Source organism: Lycorma delicatula, chromosome 4, assembly GCF_047948215.1.
Source record: "Lycorma delicatula isolate Av1 chromosome 4, ASM4794821v1, whole genome shotgun sequence".
In the NCBI taxonomy this organism is placed as follows: domain Eukaryota; kingdom Metazoa; phylum Arthropoda; class Insecta; order Hemiptera; family Fulgoridae; genus Lycorma; species Lycorma delicatula.
In genome coordinates, this window is record NC_134458.1 from 93,390,455 (window position 1) to 93,409,041 (window position 18,587).

General features: G+C 27.9%; 1 protein-coding gene across 9 annotated transcripts in view; it reads left to right on the forward strand.

Moving 5' to 3' along the window:
* ACC (acetyl-CoA carboxylase) overlaps nt 1-18,587 on the forward strand; it is a 390,006-nt gene that overhangs the window by 315,748 nt on the left and 55,671 nt on the right. For all 9 annotated transcript variants that reach the window (XM_075363681.1, XM_075363682.1, XM_075363677.1 and 6 more), the window contains 14 exons: nt 1,451-1,653; nt 2,067-2,276; nt 2,924-3,094; nt 4,210-4,372; nt 4,945-5,107; nt 5,516-5,612; nt 7,298-7,455; nt 8,821-8,987; nt 11,137-11,348; nt 12,965-13,214; nt 13,804-14,047; nt 14,634-14,803; nt 16,514-16,602; nt 16,715-16,864. In XM_075363681.1, coding sequence (XP_075219796.1) covers nt 1,451-1,653; nt 2,067-2,276; nt 2,924-3,094; nt 4,210-4,372; nt 4,945-5,107; nt 5,516-5,612; nt 7,298-7,455; nt 8,821-8,987; nt 11,137-11,348; nt 12,965-13,214; nt 13,804-14,047; nt 14,634-14,803; nt 16,514-16,602; nt 16,715-16,864 — 2,447 coding nt within the window. The remainder of the gene's footprint in view (nt 1-1,450; nt 1,654-2,066; nt 2,277-2,923; nt 3,095-4,209; nt 4,373-4,944; nt 5,108-5,515; nt 5,613-7,297; nt 7,456-8,820; nt 8,988-11,136; nt 11,349-12,964; nt 13,215-13,803; nt 14,048-14,633; nt 14,804-16,513; nt 16,603-16,714; nt 16,865-18,587) is intronic.

An 18,587-nucleotide genomic window follows, 5' to 3' on the forward strand; every position in this document is an offset into this window, starting at 1 on the left:
TTTATTTTAAGAAGATAATTATTTTGCTTATTTTGGTACCCAGGATGTTACAAAAGAAAAAAAACATTACTGAAGAATTGTTGATTATGTATTAATAAAAAAAAAAATTATTGCTTCTTATATTTCTGTCCTTATGTGCGATTTTAAAAGATTAAAAACAAAAATTGTTACGTATTGAAAAGAATTTGGATAGTTCTGATGTATCCAACAGATAGCTAGATCCTTAATTAGGGCTTTATATGTCATCACAGACAAATGACAAAATATCTGAAAATATTTATAAGGAGAGTCAAGCCAAACTATTGCTATATCAAGGATATAAACGCTCTTCAGGCTCCTGTGTCCATTGTGTGGATACAGCAGTTTCTGATACAATTCTTTGATTTTAGTTAAAGAAAAAAGAATCAAATAAAATTACTACAACTAAGCAATAGAAAGGACAGTGTATGTAGAGAGATGCTGGGATTATTTACATGAGTACTGAAATAGAATATCAGCTTGGTAATCTCATAGCCTTTTCATTTAACCGGTCCTGAGCTTCATTCCCAGCAAGGATCTGCTATTTTTTCATCATTTCATCTTCATTGTAAAAAATGTATCTCTAATTTGGGATTTGTTTGTAAAATGAATGAATGAATAGGTATAATATTTTTTGAGTACAGATTTTTTGTTGATAATTACATTTGTATACTTAGATTGTTTGGAAACTGGCTAATTTAAAAATTATATCTTCTTGCCTTGGTTTTATCCCCCATCTAGATTTTGACACTATATTTATTATAGAGTAGGAAAGTAACTCCATATCTTATCCAGTGTCTTGATTATTTTTTAACAAACAGTCGTCCTTTATTTTTCAGGATTTTAATGAATAAAATATTCAAGTTGTTATGGAACTATTAGGTTGTGAGGATGTAGCATATTGTTTGTTGTCATTCTACTGGACTCTGTAGTGTTTTTATAACAAATATGCTTGAAGTCATTTTTAAATTCATTATAATTTTGTATATATTTAAATATCACTGCATTATTTTACATTATATTATATCACTGTATTATTGAAATAGTAATATTATGTTTTAAAAATACGTAACACCAGATATAGTTTAATAAGAGGTAAGAACACTAGCCTGTGCTGTTGAGAGAAGTTCTCTCATTGTCATAAAAATATTATGAAGCACACACTTTTAATAAAAGCATAATATTAAGTTAATGATTTTAAAAACGTCCACTGATTTGGCATTGCCGTAAATTAAATTTCCTGTTGCTACTGTGGCTGATAATGGAATGATATAAAATTTATTATATTTAATCATACTAATTCCATCAACATTAGCGATTCGTTAATCCTATTATTTTCAAAAGGTTTACTAAGCATTGTTACTTCTTATTATGTTGTATTGTTTAATATTTTTAATGTTTAGTATATATATTTTCTTTCTTTCTTTTGCAGAACTGAAAGCTCAGTACTCAGGAAAGAAAATAAAAATTAGTTCAGAATTATATAAACGAGGCTGTGTATCATCTGTAGATGAGGGTCTTGCATCTGCACAAAAAATAGGCTTTCCTATAATGATAAAAGCTAGTGAAGGTGGTGGCGGTAAAGGTATTCGTAAAGTAGAAAGCCCTGAAGATTTCCCAAATCTATTTAGGCAGGTTTGTATATTAATAAAGTCTTTAAAGATTTTTATGTTAACTCATTATTTCAATTAATCATTATAGATAAATAAATTGTTCATAGGTTGTCTATTCTACATTTTTATTAGATTTTTTTATAGTGACATTCATTATATTTTGGGGTAAAATTTCTGAATTTCTATTTTTTTTGTGTATATGTGTACTGTATTAATGTGACAGATGTGTTTATTCAATTTGCTTATGATGATAAAACAAAGTACATGATTGCTGTTTATTTTATGTTTTTATAAAATTTTGTTTCATATATTTGAAATGAAAAAGTGTGCTTCCTTTGAGGTACATTTAAAAGATATATATTTATAGAATATATTTATGTTTTTAAAGTTTACGCGTATATTACATAGACTTACATTTAAAATATTTCATTTAAGGTACAAGCTGAAGTTCCTGGATCACCAATTTTTATTATGAAACTGGCAAGCTGTGCTCGGCATTTAGAAGTACAATTGTTAGCTGATCAGTATGGTAATGCTATTTCACTTTTTGGACGTGATTGTTCTATCCAAAGAAGACATCAGAAGATCATTGAAGAAGCACCTGCTGCTATTGCTAGACCTGAAGTGTTTGAGGATATGGAAAAGGTACATGGGCATCTTTATTGTTATTATGCTTGTTTACTCACATACTGAATATCATTATATTAAAATTAGGATGGTATCAACAGTTGGATAGTGAGTAATAATCTAACTGTCCAGCTTTGCTAAAAACCAATAACCCTTCTTTAAATCTGTGAGTATAAACACTATCCATAGTAACATTTGTTATTAAGAATATTGTTACAAGAAGTAAGTATGCTACCACTCTGTGGTAGCATATTACAGATATGTTAATTGCTTAAAAAATGTTGTGGAATTTCTTAATATTTGTGTTAATTTTGAGACACTATATTAATATATTATTGTAATTAGTAAATAGGTTTTAAAGTAGATCCGACATGATTTTAAAATGTTTATTAATGGACCGTGCTGTATGGTAATAGTACTTCTTTTACGTTAGAATTGTCAATACCTTTCTAATTTTAATATTATAAATCTCAATTTTAGTTTTTTTTTTTTTTAATTATTTATTAATTATTTTTTGTTAATAGATTTTTTTGTATTATTATTTTTTTGTTGTAGATGTTAATAGGTTATTTTATTTATTATTCTATATAAGTTTTAATTAATTATATACAGTTAGAAAAAAAATGTTTTATATTATTAATAAGTTACTTGGTGTTATTTTTTAGGCTGCTGTCCGTTTGGCTAAAATGGTAGGATACGTCAGTGCTGGCACTGTCGAATATTTATACGACATGGATGGAAATTATTTTTTCTTAGAATTGAACCCTAGATTACAAGTAGAGCATCCATGTACCGAGATGGTTGCTGATGTTAATTTACCAGCTTCTCAACTTCAGGTAAGTATTATTTAAATTTTGTTTTTAGTTGTTTTAATTATTATATTTCAATCTGTGTGTATTAAAGCAAAAATCATCATCAATTGGAATGTTTCACATTCCAATTGTTTTTCTGTTGTAGTAAGTTTTACAAAATGCATTATGATGTAACTAAAACTTGTCTTCTAGCATTATAAACCATATATGTGCTATTAATTGGTATATGTTTCTTATGTCTATTATGGGAATAATTTAGCCAATTATTTATTATAATAACTGTATGCATAATTAATAATGATCTTTTACTAAGGTTTCATCCATAAATTTTCCTTTTTGTATCTATTTATAATTTTATTATGTACAATAGTCATTCTGGATTGTAATTATTTGAGTATTGGTGTTTAAATTAAGCATTATAGGTTTTCTAATGAAGTTGAAAACTTAATAATCATATAACATTTACTAAAGTGTAATTTGCTGTTAAAGAATGTTTGATCATTCAGGGGCATTCCATGTGTAGTTCCTTCCTCAACACAGATACATTTTTTCTACGTTCAAAATATCCCGTTGCTCCATCACTTCCTTTTCTTAAAATAACTGATTCTCTACTCCCTGCCAGATGTGTTTCTTTGCACTAATAAACGTATATTTGTTTGATGAATTTTTTCCTCCTGGTGGTGATAATGTTTAATTTCTTGGGTATAGAAATAGGATTTCATTTGAATTAAAAGAGAACCAAACTAAAACATGGACAGCAGAACCTAGAATCAGCTAGATTTTGTTCATCAAGGACAACAGCAGATGATAGGCAGTAGTGGAAGGGATATGACCCGCTAAAGTTGATTTTTAAAGAAGTATTTATGTAAAGTTCTATTTTTCAAATAGAAGAAATGAAATTTGTGTACATCTATGTTTGTGTGAAAAATAGTCTTTATTAAATTTCTGTCGAGTTACGTCTTTTGACAAATACTTATTTGTATAGAAAGACTTATCAAAAGTACTTTCTTTCTAACTCAGGCTGCAAGAAGTGAAGGAAATGAGTTATAAAATGTCTCCATTAACATTATATTTTTAGGTAAGTGGCGTGGTATAACATCATTATGAAAATATAATTTGATGAGATTGTTTTTTTTCAGGTTGCTATGGGTTTACAGTTACATAATATTAAAGATATTAGAATACTGTATGGTGAATCTCCATGGGGTGATACACTGATTGATTTTGATGCTCCTAGACACAAACCACAACCATGGGGTCATGTTATAGCTGCTAGAATTACTAGTGAAAACCCGGATGAAGGTAAGGTAAAATTTGTTGCTTATTCTTTTTTATTTTAACGTTACCTCTTCTGCCATATATTTTTACTATCCTATTTAAAATAATGTTTATTACCCTAAATAAAAGAATTATGGTTATTGTTTGAAGCTTTGATAATTTGCAAATTTTATGTTTATATTAATGTTCATGCACTGTATGTAGTCTTGTATAGTTTGTTTATTAAATTTGTTAATACCTGCCTGTTTTACATTAAACATTTTAAGAAACTATGCTTTATTTTATTTATGATAGCTTATTTACTATTTCAAATCACTTTTTTGTGAGTCATCTGTACTTGAATTAATTAATGTTTTCACTGAATATTTGTATGACTTTGATTTTATATAACCTAATGATGAAATAATTAATGATGAAAGGAATTTAGTATATTCATTGGTTGTGATTGTGTTTAATGTTTAAACTGATGTAAAAATTTCTTGTAAAATTACACTAATAAAATCCCTTTAACTCATTCAGAGATATACCTAAAAATTTAAGTCATACTTAATGCTGTAATTTTTTTAATCTTACATAATTGTTTTTTATTTTTTTAGGATTTAAGCCAAGCTCAGGTACAGTACAAGAATTAAACTTTCGGTCATCAAAGAATGTATGGGGATATTTCAGTGTTGCTGCATCAGGAGGACTTCATGAATTTGCTGATTCACAGTTTGGTCATTGTTTCTCATGGGGTGAAAACAGAGAACAAGCACGAGAGTAAGTTTTTTCTTTTTAATGTATTTTAAAGTATGTTAGTGTTTTATTGAATATTAATCATGTGACAGAATTATCATGTTCTGTAAAATCTGTCATTCTATGATCTTTTAGATTTAATTTTTTTTTCATTACATGCTTATGAAAAGAAATTAAGCTAATCGATTTACAATAGTATATTTTCTAATTAATTATTTTAAACAGGTCATACTAAAAGATTACAAAGGTTCAAAATTTTGAGAATCTACCTAATGATGGACCTTTATTTCTATAAATGTGTATACTACAATTTTACTGTTTCAAAGGAATTTTTTTTATGATAATTTTTTTAAAAATACACATTCCTTTACTTTTAATTTATTAAATGTTCCATACTTAATTGTTTATCTCCTATTTTTCCCTTATTTACAGGAACCTTGTTATTGCATTAAAAGAATTATCAATTCGTGGAGATTTTAGAACTACAGTTGAATATTTAATTACTCTTCTTGAAACAGAGAGCTTCCAAGTAAGGATTTTCTATTTTAATTTTTATACATAATATAATTACGTGAAAAACTATATTTAAAGAACTTCATACTGAATTATTTTGTTTTTGTTCAAGGTGTGAAATATAAAAGTTTCTTCTCAAGATAACAGAATTTTGATGAGATATGTATATACTGTGTATATATTTTTAGCATTTCATTATTATTATTATTTTTGATGTTTTATAAATCTTATTTCTGTTTTTGCTAGTCATAGTCAAACTTAAGTATATGACGATTCATACACTTAATGGTTATTTGTCAGCACCACTGACTAATATGTTTTTTATTTATAAAAAAAAAGCTAGCACATCTGCACATCTTGAACCATTCACATCAGTTTATGATCATTTTTAGGCAATTGCAATACAAGCTGTTACTTTTGATGCAGAAGCTGTTGGTAATTAATTAGCACTATTTTGATTTTTGCCGTAGTTGAATAGGTTAAGATGCAATGTGAAGTTTAACATTGTCATTCAGTTCTATTGAATAGCAACCTGTGTCTTTTTTTTTTATGACTTTTGAATTTCCTCAGCTTGCCACTGTATACATTGCAATTGTATGTTTATTATTATTTTCTTATTTAAAAAAAATCAATAAAAAAGACTTTTGTATTGCAGAAAACACTGATAATGGTGTTTCTGATACTGCTTTTCACAAAGCAAAGTAGAAGAGTCAGGGTGTGTAGTGCAGTAGAAATAGTAGTAGCAGGTCATCTATTTGTTCTTTTTATCTTTTATATATTTTTTTTCTGAGGTGCGAGCATTGCTTTGACTCTCAAATTATAGACAGATTGATTCATGGTCTCATTTCTAGTGAAAATGTGGCCAAAAATTCTACTTTATTATAAACTATGAAAACTTTTGAAATAAAGTCTAATGTTTCTGTGTACATTTCCCAACATTTTTGGTGCATAGTTTTTTAAAGTCTGTTTTTTAAGTTTCATTATCAGAAGCTTCTAAAGTATAAAACTTTCTGTAATTTAAGATTTATACTCAGGCATTACCTGACTTATATTTTATCACTCAACATTTGGCTCAAATTTAATTTAAAAAAGTTTAACATAGTTGAGACAAAAGAAAAAGATGCATTTGTATACATAGTTGTGCTTACTATTACTAAATTGCACAACATTCTTCTACTTACCCTAATGGTTTCACAACAATTGGAATGTCTCAGGAAGGAGCATCCTAGAAATTAAAAGGATATATGGTTGAAGCCATGTTTAATAAACTGATCTCCATATATCACAGAATGCTGGGTGCGGTTTCACTGGATTTTGTTTTCATTTATTAGTGGCTAATGTCCATAGCATTCAGTATCTCTTATATTTATACTTTAAAAGACAGATGTTTATTTTAGTGTACTAAATATTAATCCTACCGTTAGGAGTATAACTTATTACAAGTAGTACATTTGTTGATCTACTTTTTTGCTAAGGTTGAATTACTGATTATAATGTAGGTTTTATAATATGATGAGTAATAAATATGTTTGTGTGTGTTTTCATACTTATATGAAAAAAAAAAAATATATATATATATATATTACTTATTAAATATCAATGAATTTTTTTTTTATTGTATGATATAATCTATTTATCAATTTTATATAAATGCATGCATGTTTTAACTTTAATTTTGAAGTCTTTGTATTTTCTGGGTAGGAAAACACAATAGATACTGCATGGTTGGATATTTTAATTGCCGAAAGAGTCCAAGCTGAAAAGCCTGATATCCTTCTTGGTGTTATCTGTGGAGCTTTACATATAGCAGATAGAACTGTAATCGGTAATTTTCAAAACTTCCAAAGTTCACTCGAAAGGTAACCTATGTATATATAATATTTGTTTATAATTTTACTCTATGGTTTACCTCTTAATGCATGTAAGATATGTAAAATATATTTATTAAAATGTCAGCTTTTGTGCTGCTGACTGTCATGTAATTAGGTAAATTATAACAAACGTATAAATAATTAAAATAATCACTTTTTTATATAAAGAGATGGAAACCATTGGTTGTATGTTTATTTTTATTTTTTCTGATGAATTAATAGCAACCACTATGGAAGTGCTTGTAAAGAAGAAAAGAAATTTAAAAATCAATTAAATTAAATGTAGTCTATTGTTATGATACATTCTAATAAAATATTTATCACTAAATATTTGTATTCTTTTTTTTTAGTAATTTTTTTACTTAGTAAATTCTGTATGTGTATGCATGTATATAGTTTACTTTTCTAGTAAATGTAATAAAGATTTGTAAAAACAGTTAGGATGGCTTAGCTTAGTGTAAGTTTCTTCTGGTACCAAATCAGCTGATTTGGAAGTCGAGAGTTCCAGCGTTCAAGTCCTAATAAAGTCAGTTACTTTTACATGGATTTGAATACTTGGTAGTGGATATTGGTGTTCTTTGGTGGTTGGGTTTCAATTAACCACACATCTCAGGAATGGTTGAACTGAGACTGTAAAGACAGCACTTCATTTGCACTCGTACATATCATCCTCTGAAGTATTATCTGAATGGTAATTACCAGAGGCTAAACAGGAAAAAGAAAGGAAAGGTTTCTTTTGGTAACAAATTTATATGAAAATTTTAGATTTGTAAAAATAAAAATCGCATAGATTGGTTTTATCATTCACTTGAATACTGTGATTATTACCATAGAGTAGTAGAGTATTATAGACTGGAAATCTGTTTTGAGATTATTGCATTTTGTTAGTAAAATATATGGTAAATGATGACAGTCTTAAATTAATGTTGTTTGATAATTTTTTTAAAGTTCTATTGAGAACTCTGCAAACCCCGACTAAACTCAGCCTCCTTCTTTATTCCAGCATTACTCATTGGCATCAGTAATGGAATATAATTACTTAATAAGTTTACTAATAGAGTTGAACACATCTTTACTTACTTTTTTTGTGATTGTTTAATTACTCATAATTCCAGCTGTGCTTTTAGGTTTGCATTTAGGTTGTATGTAAATTAGACTATGTTTTCCTGTGATTTTTAATAAAAGTGTTAGAAACCTGTTTGTAGCCTTTTAAGGTGGGCAGATTTCTTTCATATAAATAAATTTTGCATGTGCTTTACATTAATTACCCAGTTTGTCATTGAATATATAAATTTCTGAATCATTATATATATATATATATGTATGTTATTTAATTTCATTAATTTGTTATAGAGGTCAAATTCAGGGATCAAATACACTGGATCACAATGTCAATGCTGAATTAATTTATGATGGCTACAAATATAAAGTTTGTGTAACAAAATCTGGTGCTAATTCTTATTTCCTTGTTATGAATGGTTCTTTCAAAGAGATTGAAGTGCATAGATTATCTGATGGAGGTTTGTATTTATTCATTCTTTTTTTAATAAAAAATAAAATATGGTTACGCTTTTTGCCTTGTGTTTTCTGCATGATATTAGTGAATATATTCTCTGATAACATTGTAGTTTTTTATTACAACACGAATGTAATTCATTTCAATTAATATAAATATATTCAGGTATATATCATTGATATATTAATCTGGTTTTTCCCATAAAAAAAAAAAGTTTGATTCTTTTCTCATGTGATAAGAAATAATGTTTTACTCCTATAATACTTGATATGAAAGAGAAGTTTTAAGAATTGTCTTGAGCTGACTTATTGCCTCTGTTCTCAGAGGCATGTCAGTCTTGATACTGTGTCAAAAGTGATGCTCTCTGTTTTTTTGATTGTAATGGAATTGTGCATTTTGAATTATTTCCTGAAGGAGAAACAGTAAATTGTACATACTATTAAGGCGTTTTACAATTATGTAAAAAAATCTGCAAAAAGAGACCAGAGTTGTGGCGAGAGAACTCATGATTTCTTCACCATGACAATGCGCCCACATACTCAGCTTTATTAATCAAGCAATCAGTTTTATGCCAAAAGTCAGATGACTGTCCTCCCTCAGCCTCCCTACTCGCCAAACCTGGCTCCTTGCAATTTTTTCTTATTTCCGAAATTAAAATCAGTGATGAAAGGATGCTGTTTCGAGACTATTGATGACATTAAATCAAATTCGTCATGGACCTTAAAGGCCATTTCAAATGAAGCTATCCAGGACTGCTTCGCGAAGTGGAAACCGCGGGAAAAAGTGTGTGAATAGGAGAGGGGAATATTTTGAACAGGATAGGAACCAATAATTTATAAAATTAATAATAAAGATAAATAAAGTTCAGTTATTTTCTGAACAGACCTCATAATTGGCTTGTACTTTGTGTAACTAGATGATGATGAACCTATTGTGTCTAATTTAGATGTGATATAATGTTTGTAGATATGAAAAATTGGAATCCAAAAGTGACAATATCGATGTTAACTTGAATTTTTGTAACTGTGATGTTGGTTTCAAGCTGATCTCATTTACGTTATATCTCAGATTAATGGGTAGTTTGAATTGATCTACCAAAAAAAGTGAAGACCTTGTCTTCCTACAGATTCAAAGACAGTTGATTATTTTCGTTATTTAAAAGAATAATTTTATTATACATAAGAGCATTGTTATCAATAATGTGATGCATGAAGCTAGAAGTAGTTCATACTTTTATGTATTATTTGGCGATTTAAAGAAAAAAGAAAAAATGTCATGTTTTCTGAATGTATTGAAAAATAATTAGTTATAAATTAGGTTTTTTTTTATAAATCCAGTCTTTTTTTTTTTTAATTTTATAGTTTCAAGGTGTGGAAGTTGAGAAAATTACTTGTTTAATGTTTAACTCTTCCACATTCTCTGTAAGAACTTGCATACAAGTTGTGTAATTAGAATTTTGCATAATTGACAGTATTGCAAATGAGCTGTACAATCTCTAGTGTACAATTAGAACTCGCTTATTTAATATCACCTGATTAAACTAAGTGCCTTTCAGTAATCTTTCTATTAAAAAATGTCAAAAATACAGTATCGTAAAAACTAGGTAATCAGCATAGTGTCTTCATTGTTTCTTTTAGAATTGTGTTTCTTTTTATTGATGATTTGGCTTCCATAAGTAAAACTGGATAAGAGTAAACTTGATTTATTTGGACAAAATTTCAGAATTTAATTTCATGTTTACCTTTAATTTGATGTTTACCTTTAATTTGATGAACACCTATATTCCTCATTCCAGTTTCTTTAAATTGAGTTAATTTACCATATTTATCAGCCAGTGATATTTTATCTTGTGATTTTTTTTGTTGGTAGTTTTTGCTTCTGCAGGCTAAGTTTTTCATAATGTCACTTGTGGATTTTGATTTTTCTTACTTAGAATGTACTGATCTTTCTCGTGCATCGAGTCTATGAAAATTATTACTGGCAAAAATTAACATATTTTTCAGTTAATTAATAAATTGAAATTTATTTGAAAGGCTATTTTTATCTGAATTTGTTGTTTTCATTTAATTGATTTAAAAGTTTGTATTATAAAAAGGATTTTATTTTACTTTTACAAGGTTATTTAAATTTATGGTTTTTAAACTTTTTTCCAGGCATCTTATTGTCTGTGGATGGTTCCAGTTTTACTACATATATGCGTGAGGAAGTTGACAGGTACAGAGTTATCATTGGAAATCAAACTTGTGTTTTTGAAAAAGAAAATGATCCTTCCCTATTACGTTCACCATCTGCTGGAAAATTGATCAGTTATCTTGTTGAAGATGGAGGCCATGTCGATAAAGGCCAGGCTTATGCTGAAATTGAGGTGATTAAATTTTTTTTAAATCTAGAATTGTTTATTAGATATTTAACATTTTAATAATCAGATGCGGTTAGGTTTTGCATTACTCATAAATACAAGTAGCAGTTTCCCTTCCTCTATTGCAAATGAATTTATTTATTTTATTCTTTCTAATCTAATTTAGTGGATGTTTAGCCATCTGTTGATAATTGACATTTCATTACTTTTTTTTTTTAGTTATACTAATATAGTTGATTTTGTAATGTCTTTTTTTTTTAAATCATTCTGATTTTATTAGGTTGTAAATAATTTTCTAACTGTTCATTGAATGGGCATTACTTACTGTTATTGGAATATACATCTTAAAATCTATTACGAGTGTGAGGAAGTACTTTTTTGTTTTACAATGAAAGATTAATTGCCTGCATTTTTTTTTTTGATAACTGTTAAAGAAACCCTGATAAAGAATGAGTAAAAACTCACTACTTGTGGTAGTAAGTGGTACTTTGTGGTAGCTTAATAGAATGAGATGATTTTTAACTATCTTTAATGGTTTTCAGAAAGATCGAGTGTATTGGCATAATGAGATATGGAGGAAGTTGCAGTTAATGTGTTTACAAAACCATTGTGTGCCAATTAGGACTTGAGGGGTTTTAGTTTAGTTACAAAGAGCCAATAGTGATTTACACTAATATATTCATATATTTATTTAAATGAAGAAACCTTCATATCTTCATCATTTGTTATTATTGTAATGGTACTTACATGATTCTGCTTTGTTGTTGGTGGATTAGAGAATCCAAAGTCCCTTGGATTAAAGTATAATATGAATTGTCATTTTATCATCTTAGCTTGGATAATAGTTATACTTAAGCTCTTTGATTATATTTATAGTGTCCATCTTCCTTGGATGCTTTTTGGCACTAAAGTGCCTGAGAATAGATGATGATTGTGTACAGTTTTTAACACTCAGTTAAAAATTGTAATAGGTTTTCTAATGTAAATTCTGTTTTAATTTATTTTTTAATTAATTTTATACCTTTTTCAAAAAAAAAAAAATCAGATTGTAGTTACAAAGCTGCTGACGTTTTTACAATATAAAACAATTGACTTTGTTGAATTTCATTGAATGGGCATTACTTACTGTTATTGGAATATACATCTTAAAATCTATTACGAGTGTGAGGAAGTACTTTTTTGTTTTACAATGAAAGATTAATTGCCTGCATTTTTTTTTTTGATAACTGTTAAAGAAACCCTGATAAAGAATGAGTAAAAACTCACTACTTGTGGTAGTAAGTGGTACTACAAAACAAAAGCATTCCTTTTGTTTTGGTAAAGAATTAAAATTGGTTCTGCTACATATTGCATACTGTGTTCAATTGAAATTTGTGTTTTACATTGTTAACTTTTAGATTTAAATAGCGCATTAGTCTAATGCTGCTTTTCAAGCTATATTTTATATTAAGTAAACTAATTTATATATGCATATGAAATATAAATATTTCAAATCCAGTTATTGTTGTGTTTTTGTCTGAAATAATGATCACTATTGAACCTACTTAATTTTACACATAAATATTGATTCTCATCTATATTTTATGTATTTATGTATACTTTATTTTTAACTTACGTACTAGGTAATGAAAATGGTCATGACATTAACTGCAAATGAATCTGGTACCGTATTCTATGATAAAAGACCAGGTGCTGTACTTGATGCTGGTTCATTGATCGGTCACTTGGAACTTGATGATCTTAGCCTTGTCACAAAAGCTCTTGACTACAAAGGACAGTTTCCAGAATTAGATCTCTCCACCCCACATATTGGAGAAAAAGTAAACCATGCCCATAATAGCTACAGACAGATGCTTGAAAACATTCTTGCAGGTAACTTAACATATTTTCTATTACTTTGATTGCACATATTACATAATAATTTACGTTGCTGATAACTAATAATTGTTTAAGTTATTCTTAACCAAATTGATGGTTAATTCTTAACCATAAATGATGGGGATTTATTAATTTTTCCAAATTACTTCTGTTTAGTTCAACTGTTAGTGTGTCTATTGATTGGAGAAAAGAAACCAATTGCTGTCAATGGTAACTCTTGACCTGCTATGCTTAATCAGTGCTGTATAGAGTTTTTTTATCAGCTCTTGGTGTAATTGAGGTCTAAACCAGCCATTTAATATAAAGTAATCTGGATAAAAAATGTTATTTGTTGATTAACTGTCAGCATTCCTCTAGCGTATTTGTCCACTGTTAGTTGTTAAGATTATTATCCTGAAATGGATATTATTATATTGTATGAACCATTACTATAGGGTATTTATTTCCATTGTAATGCTAGACATTTTTAATAGTTTTATTGAAACAATTAAAAAGTTGATATATAATTTACAAAAATAAATAATGGTTAATTATCAATGCAGTGCAATAAATAAGTATATATATTTTTAAAACCTATTTGTAGGATACTGCTTGCCTGATCCATACCATCTGGCACGACTTCGTGAAGTTATAGAGAAGTACATGACTTCTCTGAGAGATCCAACACTGCCACTTCTAGAACTGCAAGAAGTAATTGCATCGATTTCTGGAAGAATACCTATTACTGTTGAAAAGAAAATTCGTAAATTAATGACGTTGTATGAAAGAAATATAACATCTGTATTGGCTCAATTCCCTAGTCAGCAAATAGCTAGTGTTATTGACAGGTTTGTGGCTTATTATTTAATGCATTTATGTATTATATGTTTTGTTTATGAATTTATGATAGATAATTTTTTTTCTGTTTAATGTGACTTTTAAAATATAAATACTCATTGATGATAATTATGTTATAATCAGCATCCTGTAGCAAAATATACCTTGTTTATTAACAGCTCCTTTGTTTTGATATTTACACACCTCATTCCAAATTATCTCAACACTTTCATCAAGTACATTATGATATTTCATATCAATATAATCATCAATAAAAAATAATTGGCCATTTGTAACTGTCATTGTAACATCTGCTAATGTCATGGTTTTATAACAGCATTATTATGCACTTAATAACGATAGTAGTTCAAGAAAGATTAACTATAATTGATAAATAATTTTTATTAGTGCTAGATTTATGAGTTTTAAGAATTCAAAACAAAATTCTTTAAAATATTTATTTGTATAATGAGTAGCTAAAAACAAATAAGTTATCTTATATTTTAGGGATAGACCTCTTCTTTGTAAAACGATTGTAATTTTTATAATTTTTTTTTTTAAATCTGAAAAATATTATTAATTTATTATTTTTTTTAGTCATGCAGCTACTTTGCAAAAAAGAGCAGACCGTGATAATTTCTTCTTGACTACACAAGGTATTGTACAACTTGTACAGAGATATAGAAATGGTATTAGAGGACGTATGAAGTCAGCTGTTCATGAATTATTACGTCAATATTATGAAGTTGAAAGTCAATTTCAACAAGGTTAGTTTAGCAGTAATTTTTTTAATACTGTTAACATGTTACTGAAGTATTATTAGTGCAGTGCTTATAAGTAACAGCTAATATTCAGATTATTTATAAAATTATAATAAATGAAAAATACAGGTAATTCAGTATATAATTGTTTTATAACTTAAAATTAATGGTGACCAAGTCCATCTTAAGCATATTTATTTACATAATCTTTACTCTGGATTCAATATAAAATCTAGTATACGTTTAAAATTATTGTTTTTGTGATTAATAAGTTTGTAATTTTCTGTTCTTTTTTAACATGGAAGTTTTTTTTGTTAACGTGCATTAAACTATGAAAATCTATGTTAAGATTTTATAATAAGCACAAACAGTTATAATTTTCTTAAGGTAATTAGACCTGTATGTGTAATTTGTTTATGTTAAGGAAGCAAAACCCAAAATGCTTATCAATGAGTGATATTATTTGGAAAGCAATAAAACAATAGTACAGTAGTGAATCATTATTTACTTATATTAACATTCTATCCGCATTTAGTATTTTATAGTATACAGTACATTCTTATGCTATTATTATTATGTAGCTCTCACCAGCTAAAAAACAGTTGAATATTTGTTTACCATTATATGAATAGTTTTTTGTTAATCCTTAAATACTTTAATCTCATAAAGCATTATGAATAGATGAATAGTAAATAATCAGGTACAGTCTTAAATTAAAAAAAATGCTGGAAATTATTGTGCATATAACTAATGTTAATAATGTAATATAACAAATACTAGGTTAAGCTTAAGGTTGTAGAATTTATCTATTCTTTATTTTAGATTAAAATTGATCTTAATTGTATATAATTGACTTAGTACTAATGTTCACTGTTGATGGAAGAAAGTCGCTTTCATATGATTGTAAATGTCAAAAAATAATGTCATTTAAACTGATGTGAAATATTTAATATTATTTTCATGTTCAAATATCACGTCTTCCATACAATAATAATGACAGTTTTTAGTTACTATCTATGTTTTTGTTTTTTGCTTGTGAAAATAAATAAACTATTTTTTTTTTCATTTTTCAAAAATATTTATTCTTTACAAAAGTAGTGATTACTTGATTATGATTAATAATCAGAAAACTGTTGGTCCAAAATTGTTAAAATCAGGCAAGGACTATGAGACAGGAACAATTTGTAACTGGTTATAAGAAATATTTTTAGAAGTGTTTTTGGGATTTAAAGTCTAATAATTTCATGAAGTATTCAAAAAAGATGATTTGTTTATCTTTCATTAAGTATTTAGTTGTAACAATTTAGAAATTAAATGAACTTTCAATAGAAAATTGATTGGATTCACAATTTAAATGGTGTTTGATCATTTGATACTTATATGTTAACACATTAAGTTTTTAGCTTATTAAGCTATAAACTCTCATCAACATTCTCATATTTCATTTGAGTAACATAACAGTTTCCTCTAATGGAATAAAAGTGAAGGGAAAGCCCCATGCCTTACCCTGCTCAGCTGTACATAGATAAAAAGTATTTTCTTAATTTGCATTTGACCAAAAATAATTACTTTTTACTTGAGAAATAACTATTTCAAAAAGAGAAATTTATAAAATGAATGAAATTATATACCTCATAATTGCTTTTGTATAAGTGATATCTAAGACAGTTTGGTAATAGATGTTTCATTTTTATCTCAATTTTTGTTTCTTACCAGGTCATTATGACAAATGTGTTTCTGCACTTCGTGAAAAATACAAGGATGATATGGCTATTGTAACTGCAACAATATTCTCTCATGGACAGGTAATAACTTTATCAAAATATATATTTAACCTTCTAAGAGAAAATCGTAAATTTGTTGTTAATTATTATTCTTTTCTTCTTTATTAATATTATTTTATTTTATATTTTACAGGTTGCTAAGAAAAACATGCTTGTTACTATGCTTATTGATCATTTATGGTCGAATGAACCAGGATTGACAGATGAATTAGCGACAACATTGAATGAATTGACTTCACTAAACCGTAGTGAGCACTCAAGAGTTGCTCTTCGTGCTAGACAGGTTCTGGTTTTTATATTTTACTATTAACTTAAATACCAGCTGTTTATATTTAATCAGTTAGTTCACTCAAAGTCAATTTGATAATAAACTTCATAGATGTCTGGAAGTACGGATTAATTACTAAATAGTGAATAAGTTAAAATTATAAAGCAGAAAAAATGTAGTTCAGATTATTATTTACAAATGTAAGTAACTTTATATTAAGTATGAAAGCTACCCATGTTGCTTTCTGATTCATTCACAGCCCGAATCCTTCATTAACCTTAATAATTATTGATCAGTGGATCAATAAATATTCCTTATTTGATTTTTACCTTGCTGATCCTGAAAAAGTTGCTGTTAAGGTAATAGAAACTTTAGCCATTATGATACATTGCTTTGAAAAAATTTTCTTCAAACCAAGTTTTATGTATAATGGTGGAAATATATACCCATTCTTCAGATTTACAAGAGCTTTGCAAATAGTATTTTCCTGCCTGACTATGAGTGCTTTTTTCTTTGGCCAGTCTTTTTTAATGTAGTGGTGTTTCCTACCTCTACCAAGCTGTACATTTGTGCCAAGAATACGTTTCATACCTTATCATCATGTGTAAAAATTTTGTATTGTCATATGTCTTTTTCATTTGTGCAGTACAAATAGAAATGAGAAGCCATCAATGATTCTTTCTTCAAGAAAGAATCATTGATGGCTTCTCATTTCTATTGTGAGAGAGGATGGCTTTCAAACTCATTTTATAGGAATCTATAAATAATCTCTATTCCATAGGATAGTGATGCTGCCCTAGTAAATCCAATAGAGCTTATATCATTACAACCACTGTATTATCTTGTAAGGAGAAAAGATGCAAATTCTTGCCGCTAACATAGAAAAAAACATATTTTAGTACCACTTTAGTGGAAGTTTCAGACCTTTAACCTTGAAGCCAGTAACTCTGATTGCATTTCATACAAGTTAAGACCATGAAACAAATCAAGTTCTGCTTGAGTAATTTTGTGAGGTTCAATGCCCTTGCCTTGGAAATTTGTATCCTCATCTTTATTATTTTCTAAATCATGGCCTTCTTCATCAAAATTTTTGTTCTAAACTCCATGTTTGTAGCGGAACTGGAACAGCTAATTCTTCACTCTGTGAATAGGTGTTATGGCAGAAGGAAGGCTAGAATATGCAACAGATTTCTTGAATTTACTTGTGATAGAAAAAACTGTCTGTCAAATGGTCATTAAGCTCTCTCTACACCATAGGAACAGCAAAAGGAATGTTGCAGCTTCCTAGTTAGCTGTGTGCTTAGTGAAGTTACATGAGGATTATAGGAGAGATGGAGGGCCCAAGACATGTCCTGATCTATTTTACGACCAAAATTGAGTTCATTGGTTTTTTCTTAACCAAAGGAGAGGTATCTTTGAGAATTAAAAGTTAATCTCTCTCACACACACAGACACACACACATACACAGAGAGAGAGAGAGAGAGAGAGAATTGTTAGGATGATTTATACAACTAAAGCATTTTTTTAATAATTACTTATGATATATAAAAACAATATAATGAAGAACAACAAAAACAATATACATCAATATCAGAAAAAGTAGGAATTAAACAAATGAATAGAACAAAGTTTAAACAATGGTCTTCGTATTATAGCGTATCAGAACGAAATGTATTCTCTGCTCTGGCCTATTCCATAGTAAAAATAATGATTGAAATGATTATATCCTTTATGATG